Raw genomic sequence first — 22062 nt, 5'->3', positions numbered from 1 at the left:
AGTTATAGTCCATGATTTTGGCACCAGTTATTTATCTGGGATAAACCTTCCTGCAGGATGGCTAAATCCACAAGTACATCTGTCTCATAACAACTCAAAAGGACTAGATCCTGTCAAGACTTGTGGTACTTCTCTAATGGCAAAAAGTAGGTATAGTATTAATTGGTGCCTGTTTTTCATCATCTTACACAGTAACCTTTCTCACTTCAAAAATATCCATTGACCTGTTTGTCTGTGGATGCTACATTGAGGTTTTTAATTGCCTGACCCTAAGGCAGTAGCATAGCTGTGACATTATTTTGGACATAAATGAAGTCCCCTAATCATTGCGTATCTCTTTAGGTACATCACCTCTGGAAAATAATAAGACTAACTCTCTAGCTGTAAATTTAGTATAGATTTAGTATTAGTCTTACATAGAGGAATAGTCTCAGGCTACTTAGTTGCACAGTCCAAAATATTATCAATGGATTAAAAATATCCACAGCAGTCTGTTCAATGGCACCTCTATAATGGGTATTGGAAACAACAAATCTTTGAAGTCTGTGTTAAAGACTGTCTTTTGTCATTCAGATCATCCATCACTGAAGTTCTCAATGTCTTTCATTATTCCTTGCCAGTAAAATCTTACTAAAATCCATGCTTTAGTCTTGTTGATTCCAAAATATCCTCTTAGAACATGACTGTATGATAACCATCACAAGGTTACTGAAAGTTTTGAGCACTAATGGTTGACATACTACTTCCTCTTTCTCCTTACCTACTCTGTACAATGATTCATGTTGTAACTCAAAAGTATGGATAAAAAGCAGGAACATTTTGCTCAGCTTCTTCCCTATGCAACTTTATTTCCCTTGCTCATCTCAAAGTGTCATCCTCCCATTGCTCTGTTTTAAAGTTTATCTAGCTCACAGTTCACTTGAAGGTCAGCTGGTGCTAGAGTTTGGATCAGTCTGTTTTGAGGTAGAAGGCACTGCCTCCTCTCATACCAAGGCAGGAAATGGGGTCTCTGTGTATAACTCTTCTCCTTTGAAAGGCAACTCATAACAATATGATTTACTGCTATTTGCTAGTTCTGCCATATTCCTTTTTTTCTAGTTCCTCTTCTTTATGAACCTGATGCATAGAACCCTCCTTTTTATGTTTAATATTCACGAACGATGGGTCAGTAAAAGACATTAGGGATTTGTTCAAGATTATCTTGTCTCGCAGTATGCATTACTGGGTCTATATTAGTTAATCGAACTTTTTAACACCATATGATCGAACTTTAAAAAGTTCCACTCAAAATGAGAATATTTCCCTTTTCTGCACTGAAGTGCGATCTCGGAGTTGGTATATTTAAGTAGGGGGGTGTGGGGGTGCAGGGGTCTTGCTCAGAGTGTTCAGATACGTTTTTTTTTAATTTTTTAATTTTTTTATTATATTTCCGATGATTCAAACTTCACTCATATGTTGTTGAAGTTTTGAAACTTTAAATATGTAATATAGACCTGCATTACCCTCTACTTTTTTCTTTCCGGCTTTATGTTGTTCTCCCTCTGTCTCAGAGTGAGTGAACACCATACACTCATTTTCTTTTGCAAAGGATTTATCTTAGTTTTACTTTTTTCCATATTAAGGATACCTGTTGTCTACGGCTTTTACTGATTTGAGTTTTTTGTCTTACACTCTTAGATATGGATTTAGAACTCTGACCAAATATTCTTCATCTTCTACTATAATAGTGAATTCTTTCTTATTGTTAATGTTCTCCTTCTCAGCACTCATTGGCTGATTAGAATTTTCCATTCTTAGAACTATCTGTTTTCATTTCACAGAAAGTTTAAAATTCTCCTAAGACTGCCAATTTTCTATACTTTCTAATTTCATTACTTTGAATACACCCTTTCAGTGACTGATTGCTTTTGTTAAGTTATTCTAATCATTGATCCTCCCTGCTCAGCAACACTTTCAGTCTACAATGGCACTTTTATTCCATGCTTTGTAATACTTTCAAGCTGCAATATTTTACTGTGTAACGCCTACCCTTCTAGTTATTCTGCTTTTGCATCCTGCTCTGTTATTGATGTATGCTGCAATATCTCTATAAATGCTGAAGGCTTTTCCTGTCTCTGTATCCTTAGCATTTTTTGTACTTTTCCTACCACTGTTTCTTGATCTTTGTTAGATTCATATGCTCATGACTGTGTCTTGTGTTTGCCCTTCCTCCCTTTTTCCAGGTTAGGCAGAGATGCATCTGTTAGTGTATTTATTTGCTGAGTCCCTTCCCCTCATTGATAAGGTGTTGTGTCAAAAGGATTACTTTCTTCCCATTGCCTCCACATACAAAGTTAGGAAAATATTTTGCATTAAGTTGAGAACTACAGCAATAATATGAACTACCTTTCCAAATACATTTTATATTTCTGCTTGAGTAATGGAATACTGTTCCCTATCTCCATGAATGCAGAGTTGTTTAACAGCTATTTAGTAAAGTTCTTCTTCTTGCATATATACTGTGCCAAATTAAATGTGACAATTCTGCCTGATCTATGAGTTCTTGCAACTCCCTGACATCAGTTAAGACATTGCACTTAATTAACTTTGCAGCAGCACAACTATAGAAGTCAGACTCAACTACTCAAGCAGACAGTTCATAGCAGTCCATAGGAACATCATCACTGATAGTATGTTTTCCACTGATGGTATAATTCCTAGGTTAGAATATATACTACCCTTCATCACTCTCAATTCACAGCATAACAGAAACAAAAAAATGTAGGTTTATTTACTTGGCAAACAACAATGGACCCTACTACCACACAGACCTAAAGTCAATTGGTTGCCTGTAACGGCTAGGGCAGCCTTAGGACATCAGAAGAAGTGTTAACCTTGACAGGTGTTAATGGTTTGCAAGTAGCAGCAGGTTTCATACTCAGCAATGAACCTTCTGTTCTCCCTGGAGGGAGCCAAACTAAGATATATCCACAATGTTTTGCAAAATAGTGTGCATTTATAAATAAAACAATAGAAGCTGATACACATTTAAGACTTCAGTGCAGGGCTGTAAATAGGGCGGCCACGGTGGTGCAGTGGTTAGCATTGCTGCCTCACAGCAAGAGGTTCCCCAGTTCGATCCTTGGCTGGAGTGCCTTCTGTGTAGAGTCTGCATGCCCTCCCTGTGGTCACGTGGGTTTCCTCCAGGTGCTCCAGTTTCCTCCCACATCCCAAAGACATGCTGTAGGTGGATTGGGCACTCTAAATTTGCCCTAGGAGTGAGTGTGTGCCTTCTGTGGAAGGTTGGGAGCCAGGCTGGCAACTTGACACTGTAAAAACTCCACTGCCAATCATGAGTGAACAGGTGTTCCGCTGTGGTGATCCTTAACCGGGAAAAAGATGAAAGAAGAAGAAGAAGTGCAGGGCTGTAACCAGACAGTACAGTTGTGTCCCACTTACCATCTTCAGGTCTTTCTAAGCAGTGAACAAGCAGTCTGATGTCCGAGGACTGCACAACCTTTGTGTGAGAAGGAGGAAAATCATAGGAGGCACAGAAAGGCACAGTGGGAATGATGGAGATAAGAAGAATATCTGCAGAGAATGCCTCTACCTCTTGCACTCAGCATGGGGGAAAAGTGGTCAGCAGATAGAAGGGTTGGGAGGTGGGAGTATTTACTGCAACGTTGATCTATTTGAACATCTACAGTTATGGTAAGTGGGACACAACTGTACTATGTTTTTCACAGTCAGTGCTGCAGTACTGATTCCTGGGAGGACTCAAGTCCTACAGGGGGGTGGTAGGTCATCTGTATAACCCCAGGAAATACGGTTTTGCAGGGTGGCAGTAACAAAACCTGCTCTAGCCCTGGAGACATGACCTAGGTTATAGCATTTTGTAAAGGTGTGCACTGAGTTCCATGTGGCTGCCTCTACGATGGCCTGGGTAGGGACTCCTTTGAGAAAAGCAGTGGTAGCTGCCCCATGCCTCGTGGAGTGAGCTTGAATGTGCACAGGTAGAATTTTTCCAAGGTGGAAGTAACAGAACTTAATGTAGTTATCTATCCATTTGGAAATAGTTTGTTTGGTGACAGGCCTGCCCTGTTTACTCTCAATAAAAGCCGCCAATAATTACTCTAACTATTAGGGTATTTTGTCCTGTCTAGATAGTGTCTGATTTGCCTGTACACTTCTAGCAAATGAATGACTTGTTCTTCTCTGTTCTGTGGATTTGGGGAGAAGACTGGCAGGTGGATGGCCCAGTTTAGGATTAGTTCTGATACCAGGTCTATGCCACTTGGTTGATGAATGACATTGTCAAAACCCATGTAGTCATGACTGACAATGCAATTCATCAACCGTTTTAAATGGGATTGCGGTATAGTGGGGATTGGGGAATGTACCCTTTTCCCCACTGTAGTGCAATTGCAGAGCTGGTATATATAATATGCAGGGATTGTGGGAGGTGCAGGGGACTTGATCCTCAGCAAAAAAATGTGTTTTTGTGTTGTTTACATTGATTAGTGAACTGCATTGTCGATCACTGGGTCTCAACCATGTGAGTTTCAACAATGTCATTCATCAATCAGTTGAAATGGATCGCTGATACCACCTTAGGCATAAAAGATGGGTTTGCTCTAAGGCTTACTATATCCCTTTGAAAGACAGTGAAAGTTTCTTTACAGATGAGAACATGTAGTTCTGAGACCCTCTTTGCTGATGTGACAGCTATACGGAATGTGGTCTTTCAAGTGAGCATCTTTAGAGAGGCAGAGGCAGCGGGTTCAAAGTGAGGCATGGTAAGTTTCTCTAGCAAATAATTTAGATTCCAGGTAGGAATAGGGTTTCTTCTGGGTGGTCTAAGTTAATTACCCCTTTTAGGAAAAGCATCACATGTGGGTGTGAGAAGATAGGTGGAGCACTGTGTTGACACGCAGAGATGGCAGATGCAGGTACTTTAATACTGGAGTAGAAAGTCCCTGTAAACAGGCCTGAAAGGTACTCCAAGACAGAGTTGATGTCTCCCTGAGAAGGGCTGGTGTTCTTGCTGTGGCACCAGGTGGAAAATCTCTTCCAATTTTCCAGGTAAGATTTTCTGGTATTGGGTTTCAATGCCTCCTTTAGAATAAAAAGTACATTGGTGGGATAGGAGGCATTCCTTGGTGTCAAAACCCAATTGTCCCAGCTGTTAACCTGAGTGGGGCTAGGTGAGCATGGAATACAAATACCTTGGCTTGGCTGAGGAGGTCTACTTCCTGTGGTAGGGTGTGGAATCTCCCCTTGCTGAGATTCAGAAGAAGGGAAAACCAGTGCTGATTTGGCAAGAAGGGGGCCACTAGGATCATACTAGGTCTACCCCCCTCATTATTATCAGTACCCTGGGTATCAGAGGCAATGATGGGTATACATGCAGGAATTAGTTTGATAAAGCATCTATTTTCTAAGTTTCTGTCTATTAAGTTGGGAACAGAACTTCTGTAGTTGTCTGTTCTGGTGAGAGGTGAACAGGTCTAGGTGACATCCTACTGTAGGGTTAAGTCCAGGAACTCCTCTTTCTTTGGTATCCATTCATTGGGCTGTAGAAGATCCCTGCATAGGGCATCTGCCAGGGTATTGTTCTGACCCAGAATATATGATGCAATGAGAAATAGCCCTAGTTCCTGAGCCAACATCCAAATCTTCCTCATGAGGCTGCACAGAAGGTATGACAGGGTACCTCCTTGCTTGTTTATGTACCATATCACGGTGGTATTGTCTGTCTAGATCTCCAAGGTCCCTGGGCTTAAATTCTGCTAAAATGCCTTTAGGGCCAAGTAGAGTGCTAGCAGCTCCTTCTGTTTTATATGCAGTTTCCCCTGCTGTGGTGTCCATGTGCCCTGCACATTCAGGAAATCTAAGTGGGCCTCCAAGCTATGTCTGAATGAAACAGAAATGTGCCACTGGGTTCTGCAGTTTGGTGTTCTTGCACCATAGGAGCTCCTTCTTCAGGCATGGAAGAAGAGGCAGTCGAGTATCCAGGGGATGAGAATGCTATTTCCAAACATTTTTAGGAACCTCTGAAGTTTTCTCATGTGTAACTTTGCCAGTGGGATCATGATAATACTAAATGTCATGTAAATCAGAATCCTCAGAAATTCTTTTGCTGAGATGTGTTGTTTTGGAAATAGGCTGATCAAGTAATTTCTCAGGAAAGATGTCTTGTCTTTGGGGAAAGAAGGCATTCTATTAGACTGACTATGAGGGCTATCAGAAAGAGGAACCTTACTTGAGGAAGAGTTTGCGACTTTTGAAGATTTAAGGTGAGACCTACCTTCTGGAAAACAGTCTACAGTGATATTCAAGGTATCTAGGGTCTCTGCTGTGGATCTTTCCTGAATGAGAGTCATTTAAGCAGAGGTAAATATGAACCTCCAGAGTTCTGCAATGTGTTATCAGAGGAGATAAGCATGTTGTGAAAACTCTGGGAGCAGTGCACAGCCCATAGTAAAGCAAAAAACTGGGAGTGAGAATCTGTTGCTAAATATCTTAGGCATTTTCTGCAATTGTCTGCTATGGGGACATATATATGAACATCTTTTAGGTCTAGAGTGGCCATGAAGGCATCTTGGAAGATCATGGGGAGTAATTCCTGGAAAGTGAGCATTTTCAACTTTGTGATATTGAGAAACCTGTTTTGTTTTGAAAAGTCCAAGATGGGCCTCCAGGTACCCTCCTTTCTCGGAACTACAAAGATCCTTGAGCAGAAGCTATTTCCCTCCTGACCCTGAAGAACAGGATGACTGGATCATTGGGAAGTAGTTCCCAGATGATAGGTGTTAAGAGGTTCTCCTGTTCTTTTAGTGGCGTTGGGATGCTCAGGAAGGGTAGTATTTCTCTGAACTGGATCTAATACCCCCTTTCAATGATATTGAGGACCCATTGATCCCTGGTGATGGTCATCTATTGATTTAGAAAGAATGAGAATCTTCCAGACAGATTTTTGGAGGGGATGGAGGGCAGTTGTATGGGAGCTGGGGCTGAATATAGTCATAGTTAGTCTCTGTGCTGGGTGGGCTCTTTGGAGCTCCCTGTTCTGTGCAGTTATTCAGTTTGCTACCTTCTGGATTGCCTGTGTGTCTTCCCAAGGGGGGCTTTTTCTTTAAAATTCCTTCACAGTTTTATTGGCTTTCCTATCTTATCCACCTTCTCATACGCCTGTCCAGCTGAAGGTCTGAAAAGGAATTACTTGTCTAATGGCACATCCAGTAGGTCAGCTTTGACCTGGTCTGACAGGGGCTGGGTCCTAAGACATGCATGTCTGCAAATGACAAAACATTTGGCAGCTGCTCCATATGATGCATCTAGGGTGTCACACTTTAAAGTAAATCACATAAAACTTCTGTTGCTGTCTCCTGAATTTCTTTTGATAAGGTTTGATCTGCAGTAGAGTTCACTTAGCCAGAATTTTGTCCTGGAGAGATTCAAGGTATTTTAGCATATGGAATTGGCAATTCAATGCTCTCATTGCAAGGGCAGCAGAGGTATAAGCTTTTTTTTTCACATCTGTCTAATTGTATACTTTCATTAGGTAAAAGATGTCTAATTGGCCCCTTAGGTATACCTTTTGTGGATTCATTAAGGACAACTGAGGGATCAACTTGGGATTTTTGTAAAGGTGCTTGTGAGATTCAAGCACTCTGTAGAACCTGTCTGGTCTCCTAGTAGCAAGTGGCAAAGAATCAAGATGTGAAGCAATGTCTTCAAAGACATCATCCAGTACTAGATGTAAAGTAGGGATAGCCAGTGGCTTGGGAGAAGGCAAGCTTAGCAGCTCCCTGTAATGAGTTTGAGCTTGTGAGAACTGTTTGCTTTCCCAACTGAAAGCTTCCTTCATGTTATGAAGGGTATTGGAGGGGAGCAGAAAATAAACTGTCATCTAAATTTGAATCTTGGTAAATTTGTGGTGGCAGGTGCCCAAAGTAAGATAACTCCTCCTCAAATTCTGAGCTTGAGGAATCTGAATCTTCTGGAAAGACTTTTTGGATGGGGAAGCTTCAATAGCAGAAATGTGGGAGGTCTCCCTGGATTTCATGAAAACCATGAATTCCTGTGCTGTTTTTAAGAGGTCTTGGACTTCAGTCTGAGAAGAAGTGTCTGAAGATGGGTTGGAGAAAAGGAAAGAGTTTGCTTCAGTTTAGGTGTCCATTTTGAAGAGATGCCCTGAGGTTGCAGTTATCCAACTGTGACTTCAGTTAAGGTTTCAGTAGCTAAGGTAGACAGGGTGTTTCCCTTGTGATCCACAACCCAAAAGTTGGAATCTGAGGCCTGCTGAATGACCTCAGACCCAACCAACAACTGTGTTATGGTAACAGTAGTAGGTAGGCCTGAAAACATGCCGGTCTCCCAAGGGGTTATGCCAGAGGATTTGGGCCAAGGGTACTTGCTGGAGCAAGGGGCTGCAAAGGTGCTTCATCTGGTTCATTGATTGACTTAGGGACTAAAGCTGGACTTTCTCAGAAATGCCAGAGTCCTTGATATTTTGTTTCTCTGTTTCTTTGGAATGAAGCTAGCAGAAGCTGGTGTTTGCAAAGACCCCACTGTAGCAGTGGGTTGTAACACTACCTGTGAAACTACAGATGAGGACTCCATATAGGGGGCTAATACTGCAGCCCTACATTTGAGGATTTTTGCATGGAATTTTGCCTAGTCAAGGCAATTAGGGATGTCGTGCAGGGGCCCTAAGCAGAACAGACAAAACAAGCAAAAATCTTTATGCAGAATTTGCTTCCCACACTTCAAAAAACTGTTAATCTTTGTAAACATTAAATTAATACAGGAAAAACTCCAGCAGGGTACTTATCTGACTGGAAGAAGGAGACACTGGAAAAATGAGCCAACTGATGAACTGTGAGTATTTGGAACACAAGTGAAGGGCATCAAACTGCACAGCTATAAAGAACTGAAGATGACACTGATGGATGCCCTTCTTATACCCTGATGTCCAGATGTTGGTCTCCAGATATCTGGTGGCTAAGGATAATGCAAAAACTTTGGAAATCGGGCCCATCACAGGCTTTTGCTTGCCAAGAAGACCAAATAATCAGTTCTTCAACATTGACTATGAAGAACATCAAAAGTTCCATACAAATGACTAGAAGAAGCACGGTGAAGTTTTTTTTTTAATCTTAACTTATTTATATAGTATTCTTACCTGTGTGATTGGTCCCTACTCTGACCAACAATCAAGAAGACTAAATCCTCACCACTGACTCTGGTGAGGGATGGTCACTAAGAGTAAAGATGGATTCACACTGTATTTTCAGATTCAGCTCCCTGCACCAAGTATAAGTTGCCTTAAGAGCACACAGGGAGCATGGTCCAGAGCTCGTCTGGACTCTCCTTCTCTCTCCAGACCTACAAAAAACTCCACACTGACCACTTTGGAGCTCTGTCTCCCTGTTCCCAGAAGCTGACACACACAGTTGGATATTTGAGTTTCACACACATACACACCTGGGAAAAGCTGGCACCAATTTACTAGCTGTGCACCTTCCTGTCCAGCCTCTGAGGTAATCATGCTGCCACCAGTAAGCTAACTTAAAGCTCTTACAAAAGGTACCCAATTGCACAGTGTAAAATTAATACTAATACAAATGGTAGAGTGTGACCAAAGCAGCAAGGCTATCAGGAGTGGCCACAGTATCACTAGTACAAGCATAAGTATTCTCAAGATGTTAAATGTATTCTCTAAAGGGCCAGCCACAGTGAAAAGTATTAATAGCATAGACAGCAGAATAATACTGAATACAACAAACAACATACTTTTAACCACAGAGATAAAAAAATAATACAGTTGGCAGGTTCTCACAGATGCAGAAAACAATATTAAATTATTCTCACTAAATGTCCCCGACTGACTAAAGAATTACTGTTCCCTGACTACTTACTAAAGCAAGGCAAGCTGATGTGTGGTGAGTGTCTTACCACAGCAAAAGCCAGATGATGTCTTTCTTTGTCTGTGTGGATGTATGAGATATATATCCTATCAGAAATCTTTCCTGTCAGGTTCCAATGTGCTGCTGCAAGGGTTCCAAAGAAACCAGATGCTGGTTAGATTATGACATCACCTCTGGTCACCTGGCTCTGGTACACTACACACACACAGCTTTGCTAAGATCTGTGGCAGTATCTGAAAGCTATAACACAATTTCAAACGTTTCACCCTTCCAAGGTTCTCTGATAAACATACACATTTGATCAGTTGCAACAATACAACCTAATATACATGCCAACGTTCTTTCTGTCCAGCAGGACCTATGTTGATGCATTTTTAACACGAGTAACTTTACAAATGTATTTTAACTCAAACATCTGTACAAATCAGTGTGATAGATAACATAAAATCCTTTACAAAACTCTAGCTAGCTATGCTGGCATATGTACACATGTACTGCCCTACTCTCCCTGGCACAAATGGCACCACCTCATACTATCACAAGCTGTATGAAATAACTATTAACTGAAGTGCAGAGAAGATAAAAAGAGGCTGTATAGCATACCTTACAAAATGTATATTGGCCAGATTGATATGTTTCATTCCGCCAACTCTGGTTATGGTAAACAAAAAAGATAATGCATCTGAAATAGTGGAAACTAATTGTTTTATCAAAGGTAAAGGCAGGAGGTATAATTTGCCATTTTAATAAGCACTGCAACAGGACATATGCACATTGCTGCACTTTTTATGTAAAGGCAGCATTAACAGTGTCAACGACAACACTGACATGTTTTAATCATCATTAACATGGAATATTAATCATTATTACCATTCAATCAGCTTAATGCTCTTGAATAACATGTATTTTTCACTGAACAGCATGTGATCAAGAATAGTGCATAAAGGTAGAAAATAAGCAGTCACAGCTGAATTAGACAAAGCTTTTTTGTTAAAAGAAAAGTTCTTATGAACATAAAGTTTAACTAAGTATTTATATAATTCCCGCTAATCATTTTTCTCCCATGCAGCTGTCTGCCATTAGTTGAACCTCATAGCTCTTACTTAGTTTTCTGCTCCAACATCCCTAGCAGCTTTCTTACTTACCCATCACAGACTGGGCCTAACAACTGGGCAGTCCTTAGTGTAAGTGATCAGGGAATGGATGGGATGGTCCTGATAGCTACAAAGGGCTTTTTGTTGTGCTCCACCCACTGTTCCCAGCCAAAACCCAAGGTTCACATGTAATGCATGTGCCTCTGGACTAGACTCCTTGGTTTCTGCCAAGGGCTATTAGCCTTAAGTAGGAAATGCCACCCCTTCACCTGTGATAGGTGTGGTGACAAAAATATTGCTCAGTCTCTATACACCCAGCTGACTCCTCAAGGGTCATGCTTGAATCTGGGTCCCCTAGATCACAGTTGGGGCTACATTTATTTACTTGTGTATGCATTTACTTATTTCTGTATGAGGAATGAAACAATAGAGTGGTCAGCTGACCCTTTTCAACACAACACAGGCTCCGAGGGATTAACTCCAGTGACTCAACATGAATGCATTTTACAGAAGACTACAACATGCTTAACAGAAGCCTGCAGCATATATATATATATATATATATATATATATATATATATATATATATATATATATATATATATATATGGGTTTACTGTGACCCATCGAAATTACGTTTCAGTGAAACATAAATGGTTAAACTGGTTTTCACGAAAGTGCATTTTCACAAAAATGCAGTTTCGCGAAATGCAAATAAACAGAAAAAAGAAAAAAACACAACACAAACCACATTTATGCGGCTGGCAAGCGCCCCCTGCACCCCCCCATGTGCGGGCTGTTCCCCCAACACCCCCGCTACTTTTATATTCTCACTCCAAGATCGCACTACAGTGGGGAAAAGGGAATATTCCCTTATCCCCGCTGTGCCACGATCTAAGCAACAGCCCCCGTTGCTGTTCGCTCAGTTGCCTTTTCGTGAAAGTTCATTTTCGTGAAAATGCACTTTCATGAAAAGGAGTTCACCTGTTTACATTTCATTGAAATTTAATTTCGATGGGTCGAGGTAGACCCATATAGATATATATATCTCTGGGTGTGTGTGCATAATTAAAAAAAAATTCAGAAGATATCAATGTTTCACAATATTACTGTTTACATATATGCAATTGTTAGGACTGTGACACCAGATACCTTGGAATACTTGGACATCTGCAGTTTTATTCTTAAGAATTACAAAATGTACAGCAACAGCAGGTGTTTACAGATGAGCAACATTAACCTGCATTCCTAAAAACCAGTAAAGGTATTCTGTTTAATTAGGCACTCTTTCAGCACAGTCTTGAAATTCTTCAGGATTTATAAAATTCTCACAGCACTAGGTATGTGATCCTATGTTGTAGGTACAAGCTTCATAAAGGCTTACTCCCCGATAGTAAGTCTGAAATTGTACCGTACCAGTGTTATTATGTCATCTTGCTTAGCCCTTAAAGAGTAGTTTTGTCCACTGATAGAGAGTTTTGTTTTTTGCTGGAGATAGTATTCTAATTTGCGGTCTTTAAATAGCAGGTGCTGTGCAAGTAGATCAGGCTGAAGAATGAATCGGTATATTTTGTTTTCAGTTATTAGCAGCATATGCATATTATAGGCAAAGTGTAAGGATCTGATGGGAAAGCCATACTTAGCTTTTGGAATGAATACACTTGGGAGGCAACTAGAGATAGTAGGTAAGATATCATGTAACACAGATATAGCTGCCCAAGCCCCATGTGGGGTAGAAGGTAATGGTGGCTCAAGGCTTTGTCTCGCGTACTTCTGTTACAACAAGAAATATGTTGTTCGTAATATCCTTTACTGATAGATGGGACAGGCGTGATAATCTCACTGCAGGGAAAAATAAGACTATACAGATTTACTGAGACTAATTGTCAGCTTGTTCAAGATAAAGTCACTTCATTAAAGGCATTTACTCCAAATGCCATTTGCTGGAAGAAAAATCAGTAAAAGGTTGCACTTTTTCCAACTATTGTGCATCGTCAGAGTTAATATATAAATATATATATATATATATATATATATATATATACACACACACACACATATATATATATATATATATGGGTCCATATGACTTGGTCGACAGTTCATTTGATCGACAGTTCATTTGGTCGACAGTTCATTTGATCGACAAGCATTTTCCCCCTTCCCCAATGTTCTGCGACCCTGGAGTTGATATATATAGTTAGGGAGGTGTGGGGGGCGAAGCCCCCCACCTAAAATGCTTGTTGATCAAATGAACTGTCGACCAAATGAACTGTCGATCAAATGAACTGTCGACCAAGTCATATGGACCCATATATATATATATATATATGGTTCCCTATCAGGAGCCTGAAACACTATAAGCCTGAAAATCAAAATCAAAATCCTGAAACCAAAAGCCTGAAAATTCAAAATCCCGAAAACCCAAAATCCTGAAACTCAAAATCCTGAAAACACAAAATGGACATACTGACGTCATTGTGGCTTTGCTATTGTTAGCCCTGTGGTGTTAGGTCATGCGTTGGGTTCAGGTAAGTGTGCGGTTGGTTTTATGTTAGGGTTAGGGGCGGTTTAAGTGAGTTAGGGTTAGGGCGCAGGTTAGGCATGTATGCAATAGTGACAAATATTGGGGTTAGGGGCGGTTTAAGTGAGTTAGGGTTAGGGCGCGGGTCAGGTGAGTGTGCGATAGTGACGGACCTTAGGGTTAGGGTTAGGGTCAGGGTCAGTTGGTAGATATTAGTGTCTTTATAGTGACATATTAGCATTATTTGTGTTTTCAGGATTTTGAGTTTCAGGATGTTGGGTTTTCGGGATTTTGAATTTTCAGGCTTTTGGTTTCAGGATTTTGATTTTCAGGCTTATAGTGTTTCAGGCTTCTGGGCCCCAATTTGCCCAAACTGTTTTTGGTGATTTTTTCCTTCCTAATGGTATTCCGCATATTCCATCAGTTACTGCAGGTGAATGCTTTATTCTTATGGGGACAGTTATATAGTATGAAGAAACTGCCCTGTAGTTTTTGTTGTAGATTGCCAGTAGCTATATTTGACTCTATGTGCAGCAAATCATCTGTACGGATGACCAAATTGAGAGTAGGAAGATCATGAGGTAAATCTCTGAAAAAGAGAAGAAAGCAGTGAGCCAAAGATTATTCTTTGTGGTCCACCTTATTATGCAAACTTTGCTCTGAAGTATTGCTATAAACAAACACTAACAATGCCCTAGTTTATAGATAGTTGTGCAGTCAGTTGACTATGTAAGTACCAAAATGTAGCTTGCTAAGTCTGTTCAGCAATAGAGCATTGTTGACTGTTTTAAATGCCTTTGTCATATTTACAAACAGGGCAGGTATAAGACTGAAGATGTTGCTATTCATTAATGTGTATCAGTATCACCTCACACATATATGTTTGATTTGCATGTCCCAATGTGTTTTATCATGTATCCATAAAGAGGTCAGCAGAAGTCTTGGTATACAATTCATAATTGGTATTATAGAATAAAATTGCTACAGTTGTAATCTTTACAAAATAAATTTGGTCTCTGTCACATGGCCTAAACAATGGAAATGTAATTTGCATCTCTGAGTGGGTCATCAATCCACAAGAAAGACACAACAGCTGTGTAATTTACTCAATGCTAACATGTTTCCTTCCTTTCTCTGTGTTTTTATATGTCTGTGTCTGTGTAATTTCCTCTTCTTAGCTGAAACCTCCTATGAGGCCGGTGTAAAGGTACAGATACACAGCCAGACAGAGCCCCCTTTTGTTCATGAGTTGGGTTTCGGGGTACCCCCAGGTTTCCAAACCTTTGTCTCCTGCCAGGAACAGCGGGTAGGAGCCCCTTCAGGTTTGCTGCATGTCAATTTGTGATGTACTTAAATGTGTGGATGCTCTCTTCACTGCCCTGCCATTCTGTCCTGCACGATCCTTCTATCTGCTCTTTCTTTGGTGGGAGGTGGCAACAGGAATCTCTAAGGGAGAATGCAGTACCCCAGATAAGATAGTTTAATGGTCATTCAAAGCTTCAACTTGATTTTAGACTTATGAAATCTCAGCAATAGTTTTATGCATTTGATCTGCAACTTATTTGTTTCAAATGGAATGCCAAAACCATATGACGTGCTTCATTTCATTGGGTTGGGATGATCACAGATAAACACTTTAAAATAAAGCAAACAAACATAAACAAACCTTTCTAAATGGTCCTCAGTAACATTTGCAGATTGAAAATATAACTTGTACATTGTGTGAACCACAGAAATCTTTCTCTTCTGTCTCTGCACATGATTTATTTAAAGTATTTTAGCAAACACACATAGAGGAGGAACTAACTTAACTGCTGCATGATCAGTGCTTGAGCATCCTTTCAATTTAGCAACAGTCAAAAAGATCAGAACTGGAAACAGCTGCACATCTTCTTGCTGGTTTTGATATACTAATGGCAGAAGGACTGTATACTGAAAGGCATAATAATGTGGCAAGACTGCTGCACTGGAGATTGTGCAAACATAATACTGAAGTAGCTATAAAAACTGGAAACATGAGCCACAGAGCATTATAGAATATAATGAAGTTTATATCACATGGGAACACCCATTACCAACAGTTCAAAAAATAGATGTGAGAAAACCAGATATAGTACTTCATGAAAAGAAGACAAAAGTAGGATTGGTCATTGAAATTGCTACACCCAGTGACTATAGTGTCGTATGTAGAGAGAGACACAAAGTCATAAAATACCAGGATTTGTAGGCAGAAATAAGGATAATATAGAAGAAGGTTACCCAGACAGTTCCAATAGTAGTAGGAGCAACGGGTCTTATAAAAAAGAATTTACAGTTGTACTTAGATATGTTACCGATACATGTAACTCCATACGAATTGCAGAAGTAGTCATTACTGGTCACATTGCGGGTGCTGCAAAGAGGACTTCTGCCTAACATCAAAGATTGAAACAATACTAATTTCATGAACTTTAATCATACTTTGATTTAGGAATGGGGTCCATTCCGGTGTTGCTATTAAAAACCCAAAAGACTTGGAGAAATTAAAAAAAAAAGGAGGAACTTTCTTAACTGCTGCAAGATCAGTATTTGACCAACCCTTTTATTCAGCAATAGTCAAAGAGACCAGATTAAGCAGTGCTTGCTTCTGACATCATACATGCCCAATCTCATAGGGATGACTGTTACCTTTTTAGTTCAAAAAGCAGTTGATTAGAGGGTCCAAATGAGTCAAAGATGGTGACAGAGCACAGGATATTGAAAGGTAATAACTTAATGTTTAATCACTTCTGATTTTGTTGACTTGTAAGTACTAGTCTTACTAGTCTTACATACTGCATACTACTACAGACAACAATGTGTCACTATGCTTTGTTATTGCTCGTCTACTTCTGTTGTGGCTGCCATATGTGTCCGTTGTCCTTCTCCATCTGCTGTACACCATCAACTCAACTTCAAAATTAAAAGCACACTCTGCTGCTATTCTATGTATCCTCTTTGGTAAGGAGCTGCAAGGATGTCCAATCCCTTCAAGAGACCAGTCCTTTACATAGACTGAACATGAATGTGGTTTTCAGTAGAAGTCTGCCATGTCCATCTTTGCTGGCAGTTACCTGCTTTCCTAAGCAGCCAAAGCTAGTATTTTATGGCACTGTGTGCATGCAAGCTGTGTGTCTGGTCATTAGAAGCAGTAGGATTCAGTATGAGAAGATGACTCAGATTAACCAAATACAAACTCCTCAACCCAAAAGGGCTGATGCACAACATAACTTGTCTGTTGGGTGTGAAACCTCTGTAGCACTTTATATGGGACTTAGTTGATGCACCGTTTCCTAAATGTGCTAACTCTGCAACTGCACACCCATGAGGAAATGAGAAGCACACTGCAAGGGTGATATCGGTGAAATGGGAACAGACAGAGAATGGTCAACAAGTAAGCTGATGACCACCTGTGCAATAATCAGTGCAGCAAGGACACTATGCTCTATATACCCACTTTGTATGCTTTTGCCTTCAGCATCTATAGAAAGCAATGCATTTATAGACAGCAAATAAAAGGCTATCACCTAAACATAAGATGCATGAAATGGCCAAAATTTACATCCTAATGGCTCCTAAGAGAGGATGGCACATTCTAAACCAGGGCTCACTACAAAACTGCCATTAGACTAAGATTCTCATATGTCAACAAAGTGGCAATATCAAATTTAAATATATTGAAAATAAATATGATTCTCTGGTTATTCATCCTGTCTCCAGCATGTGTCCACTACATTCTGAGTGATGTTATCGGTGTCGCACTCAAATCATCTTGGGCATTGCTGGAATCTAGCACAACAGTGCTTTGTAGATGAAAATATACTTTGGTGTTTCTTATGATTATGTCATTACTCAATGGAAAGACATGCCTGGTATTTCATACTTGCTTATTAGAAATGTTGTTTGAAATGCCAACAACCAACAGGTTGTGCAATCTAAAATATTTTAATGGTCAGCACAGCAGCACTTCACGGAGCCTGCTAATGATTCAAAGCATCTTCTGTATCCGTCCTGTCATATGATCACATGAAGGACTTCTGGCCACTTTAAACCCAGTCTAGTGGTTTATAATAGCAGTAAATAACTGCAGAAGAAAATGTAATGTTAAAAGCAGAACTGCAGAGCTGGCCTTGAAATGTTAATTGTTCCCCTTGTTGAAGTAAATGTGAGTATTAAGTTCTGGGTTGTTGCCCTCAAAAAAAAAACAGTTGCATAGATGATTATATAGCAAAGACATACAATAGCTGCATAAAGAAATATACATTTTAAACATATGTAATAAAAATAAATATTTAGTGAAGTGGTGAAACCTGTTCTAAGCAATTTGACATTGGCTGAACTGGGCTGAACCTGAAAATCTTGGACTGTACCTGGAAAAAAGGTCCTTATGGATTAGTGTTCAACCAAGATTATATTAAAATAATTAAATAATTACATTTAAAAAAAAAACATGCCTTCCAGTAAACCATGGACAACAAAATCTAGCATAGCACTGGATAAACTGCTAGACACTTATGCAGTAAATGAATACAGGGTACTCTATGTCACAAAACCTTTTCATTTACACTTATTACAGTAAACATGAATACACAGAATGACTGCAGTTTAGCTTTAAAACTAGGTGCAGAGATATATCTGTAAGCTATAGTGATTATAATCATGAAATATAAGACACATGTAAAACTGAAAGTATAAGCAGACAAACCATTTAAATGTTACACGATGGCACATTACTATATAAATAAATGCTGAAACCTGTAATGCTTTTCTCACTCCTTAAAACTTTTACAGAGCTATTAATGGCATGGGAGTAACTGACCCTATCAGTATTAGGTAAATATAATGTGTGTTGGCTTTTACTAGCTGTAATGAGATATCTTTATGCAACACAGAGCTGATAAATATAATCTCCTGAGAATCATAACACCTTACATTACAGATAATGATGAAGGCTGCCAAAGTAATATTCAAAGAATAATAAGTCTTTCCAGGCTTGATAGTTGTTGCTGAAGCACCTACCAAGGGGAGAAAACGCTGAGAGAAGAAAGGAGCCACTTTTGAGATTTTAAGTATTTTCTTCTGATTTTTTGTTTAAAATTTCTGCTTTACCGCCTACTTTTCGACGTTTTCCGGCTTGCTAAAGTTGATATCTGTATTAGATACAGTATTTAGAACACATCTAGAGCCTGTTTACTGCATTTCCTGTGTTGCACTTAATTTAAAATCGTTTTTTTCTTAAAACTACATTTTACCTGACTCTGGCCTAGCACTCAAGTGTGGGATCATTTATTGCACTGTTCTGACTAGTTTGCTACTTGTGTATCTTTGCTACCTTTAAACTAAAACAAAAAAAAAACAAAAAAATCTTGCTTTTTTCCCACTTTCTGAAATTTAAAAAAGTTCAGTTACAGATTTGCTGTTCTGAACTGTTTGTAAGTTTCTTGGAGGCCAGTGCTTGCTTGGGCTAAAGGGAAGTCTGTGTTCATCAGTGGCAGTGATTAACACTGAACATCCTGGCTGCCCCTGTAGGAGTGGTTACTGCCTAGAAACTGTAGTGTTATTGGCCATTTTGGGTCAATTCCAAACTTCTTGATCTCTCTCTCTTAAAACCCTGCTGCCTCGTGGTTTTGGCGTCTTTCCAGGCTTGATAGTTGTTGCTGAAATACCTACCAAGGGGAGAAAACACTGAGAGGAGAAAGGAGCCACTTTTGAGATTTTAAGTATTTTCTTCTGATTTTTTTGTTTAACATTTCTGCTTTGCTGCCTACTTTTCAGCGTTTTCCGGCTTTCTAAAGTTGATATCTGTATTAGAAACAGTATTTAGAACACATCTAGAGCCTGTTTACCGCATTTCCTGTGTTGCACTTAATTTAAAATTGTTTTTTTCTTAAAATTGCATTTTACCTGACTCTGGCCTAGCACTCAAGTGTGGGGTCATTTATTGCACTGTTCTGACTAGTTTGCTACTTGTGTATCTCTGCTACCTTTAAACTAAAACAAAAAAATCTTGCTTTTTTCCCCACTTTCTGAAATTTAAAAAAGTTCAGTTACAGATTTGCTGTTCTGAACTATTTGTAAGTCTTGGAGGCCAGTGCTTGCTTGGACTAAAGGGAAGTCTCTGTGTTCATCAGTGGCAGTGATTAACACTGAAAAGCCTGCCTGCCCCTGTAGGAGTGGTTACTGCCTAGAAACATTTTGGGCTAATTCCCAGCTCTTTCAAGTTTCCTGCCTTAAAACCCGCTTTTGCGCGATTTTGTGCAGAGCGCAGCATTAGGCAGCGCCGCTTAAACGGGTTTAAACTATTCCTGGCTCCACAAAGTCTGCTCTTCACTGTTTCCCTTAGAACTGTTCTAAATCTCAAAGTAAGCACTCTATTTTCATTCTAAAGCCCTGCACTTGATCTTATAAGTAATCTTATAAGTAAACACTAACTAAAACACTACACCCTCTTATACTCCTTATAAGTACTTGGCTCCCTATTGATCCTTTCTGATCAGTCAAAAAGCTGTTCCTTATACTGTTCTGGCATGTCCAATAGTCAGTTTCGGATTTACTCTCCAGTCCAGCTGGTGAATCTGGGTATCTTGAGGCAATGTTACAACTGCCTTATGTACACAGACTACCCTCTCCTCCTCCCATCAAACTCAAATATATGTGAGAGATGCAACTATATAGCCAAACTGGAGGCTGAGCTCTCTCAACCCAACACTGGCACACTCAGTCAGGAGGAGAAGGTAACCACACACACCACTATTCCAGTCTCACATAGACCTATCACATCAGCAAACCAAACACATAAACACACAAAAACATACTCAGAGGCTCTAAATATAAATCTGCCAAAGCAGCAGAGACCTCCAAAGCAGACATCCAAGCAACCACTACCCCGCAACAATACCCATGTATCACATATTTCACAAAGTCAGTGTGCCACACAGCCACAGCCTTTAAGGCTAAACAACACACCTAACACACTTGTAATAGGGGACTCTATTGTCAGACACACTGACGTCCCTCTCACCAGACTGAACAAGGAGAAGGTCACTGTAAGCTGCCTGTCAGGTGCCAGGATCCGCCACATAACACAAGCACTCAGGTCACTGCAAAGCAAATACAAATATGACTCCGTCATTGTCCATGCTAGTGTGAATGACCTGAGACGTACCTCCCTGGACTACACGAAAAGAGACATAGAGGAGCTCTCTGATCATGTAGCCCAGACCATTATGACCCTGACCTTGAGTAGCATCTTGCCCTCACCAAGAATGATGCCACAGTATAAAGACAAAATGATCAATTTTAACAATTGGCTAAAGTATTGGTGTCATTCTAAGGGGATTCAGTGTCAGTCAGCCTGGAATGACATGCTTGACAAGCCACGTTGCTTCGCTAGGGACGGCTTGCACCTGTCACCCCTGGGCTTTCGAATACTGGCTAAGGCTCTTGCCACCCCCATAATGCCTTTTTTAGGCAAGGCTCAAAAGACAAACCCACCTCCATAGACAACACAAGAAAAAAAAAAATTAAGGGTAATGTTGCTCAACGCCAGAAGTCTAAACCTCAAGATGCACGCACTCGAGGCTCTCCTCAGTATGGAGAATAACAATATCTGTGCAGTGACAAAGACCTGGTTCAAGGCCCCAGAGAGCACCCCAGCGCTACCAGGTTATACCTCATAACATGCTTTTCGGCCCCAAAATTCGGACCGAACCACAAAAGGAGGGGGAATATCCATATTCATCAAAGATACCCATACCTCCAGGTTAGTGGCACTACACAAATCATCGGAGACCATCCATGTACAGTTAACAGTGGGCAAAACTGCCTTTCAGTTTGTAGCCTGCTACAGACCACCCTCCCAAACTCAGGAACCCCACTTGGCCTTCCTGAGAACACTGGAGAATATGAAGGTCTCTCCAAACACAATAATATTGGGTGACTTCAACTACCCAAACATCGACTGGGAAAACTACTCAAGCCCCAACACCCTTGCCCAACGGTTCCTAGAATTTATAAACTCAAATGCTATGGAACAACTGGTCACCACTCCCACAAGAGGGGATAACATATTGGACCTGGTCATCACCAACATGGGGACTCTATGTTCCACACCAGAGGTATGTCCCTCATTGGTAAGATCAGACTATAAATTAATCTCACTGGACATCCATATCCCATCCCCACCCCCAGCCAAGGAAATCGCGGTGAAAAATTTCTCAAAAGCAAATTTCACACTTCTCAAAACCGAGGTGGAATCCTTCAAAGCCACCGGGCCAGTGGAAAATACTGCCCAAACAGCAGAATCCTTTGCAAATGCATTCTATGGACACCTACACGAATGCATGGATCATGCTATCCCAAATAAAACCAAGACTCACTCCTCCAAAGGCAGGAGACCAGTCTGGTGGACCCCGGCCATAAATAAACTATACAACAGAAGGAGGAAGCTACAACATGATAGAGCAAAATCCCAAAAAGGGAAGGCATCTCTGATCAGTACTAGCAAGAAACTATG

At 40.3% G+C, this 22062-nt stretch overlaps 1 protein-coding gene across 1 annotated transcript in view; it reads left to right on the top strand.

Moving 5' to 3' along the window:
* Positions 1-22062, top strand: part of ASIC3 (acid sensing ion channel subunit 3) — a 522157-nt gene that overhangs the window by 150055 nt on the left and 350040 nt on the right. Inside the window, exon 3 of the mRNA XM_044066319.1 lies at positions 14708-14835. Coding sequence (XP_043922254.1) covers positions 14708-14835 — 128 coding nt within the window. The remainder of the gene's footprint in view (positions 1-14707; positions 14836-22062) is intronic.

Source organism: Protopterus annectens, chromosome 3.part1, assembly GCF_019279795.1.
Source record: "Protopterus annectens isolate FY-2018-M chromosome 3.part1, PAN1.0, whole genome shotgun sequence".
Lineage (NCBI taxonomy): Eukaryota > Metazoa > Chordata > Ceratodontiformes > Protopteridae > Protopterus > Protopterus annectens.
The sequence above is the reverse complement of the archived record's forward strand: the minus strand, read 5'-3'. Positions and strand labels throughout refer to the sequence as shown.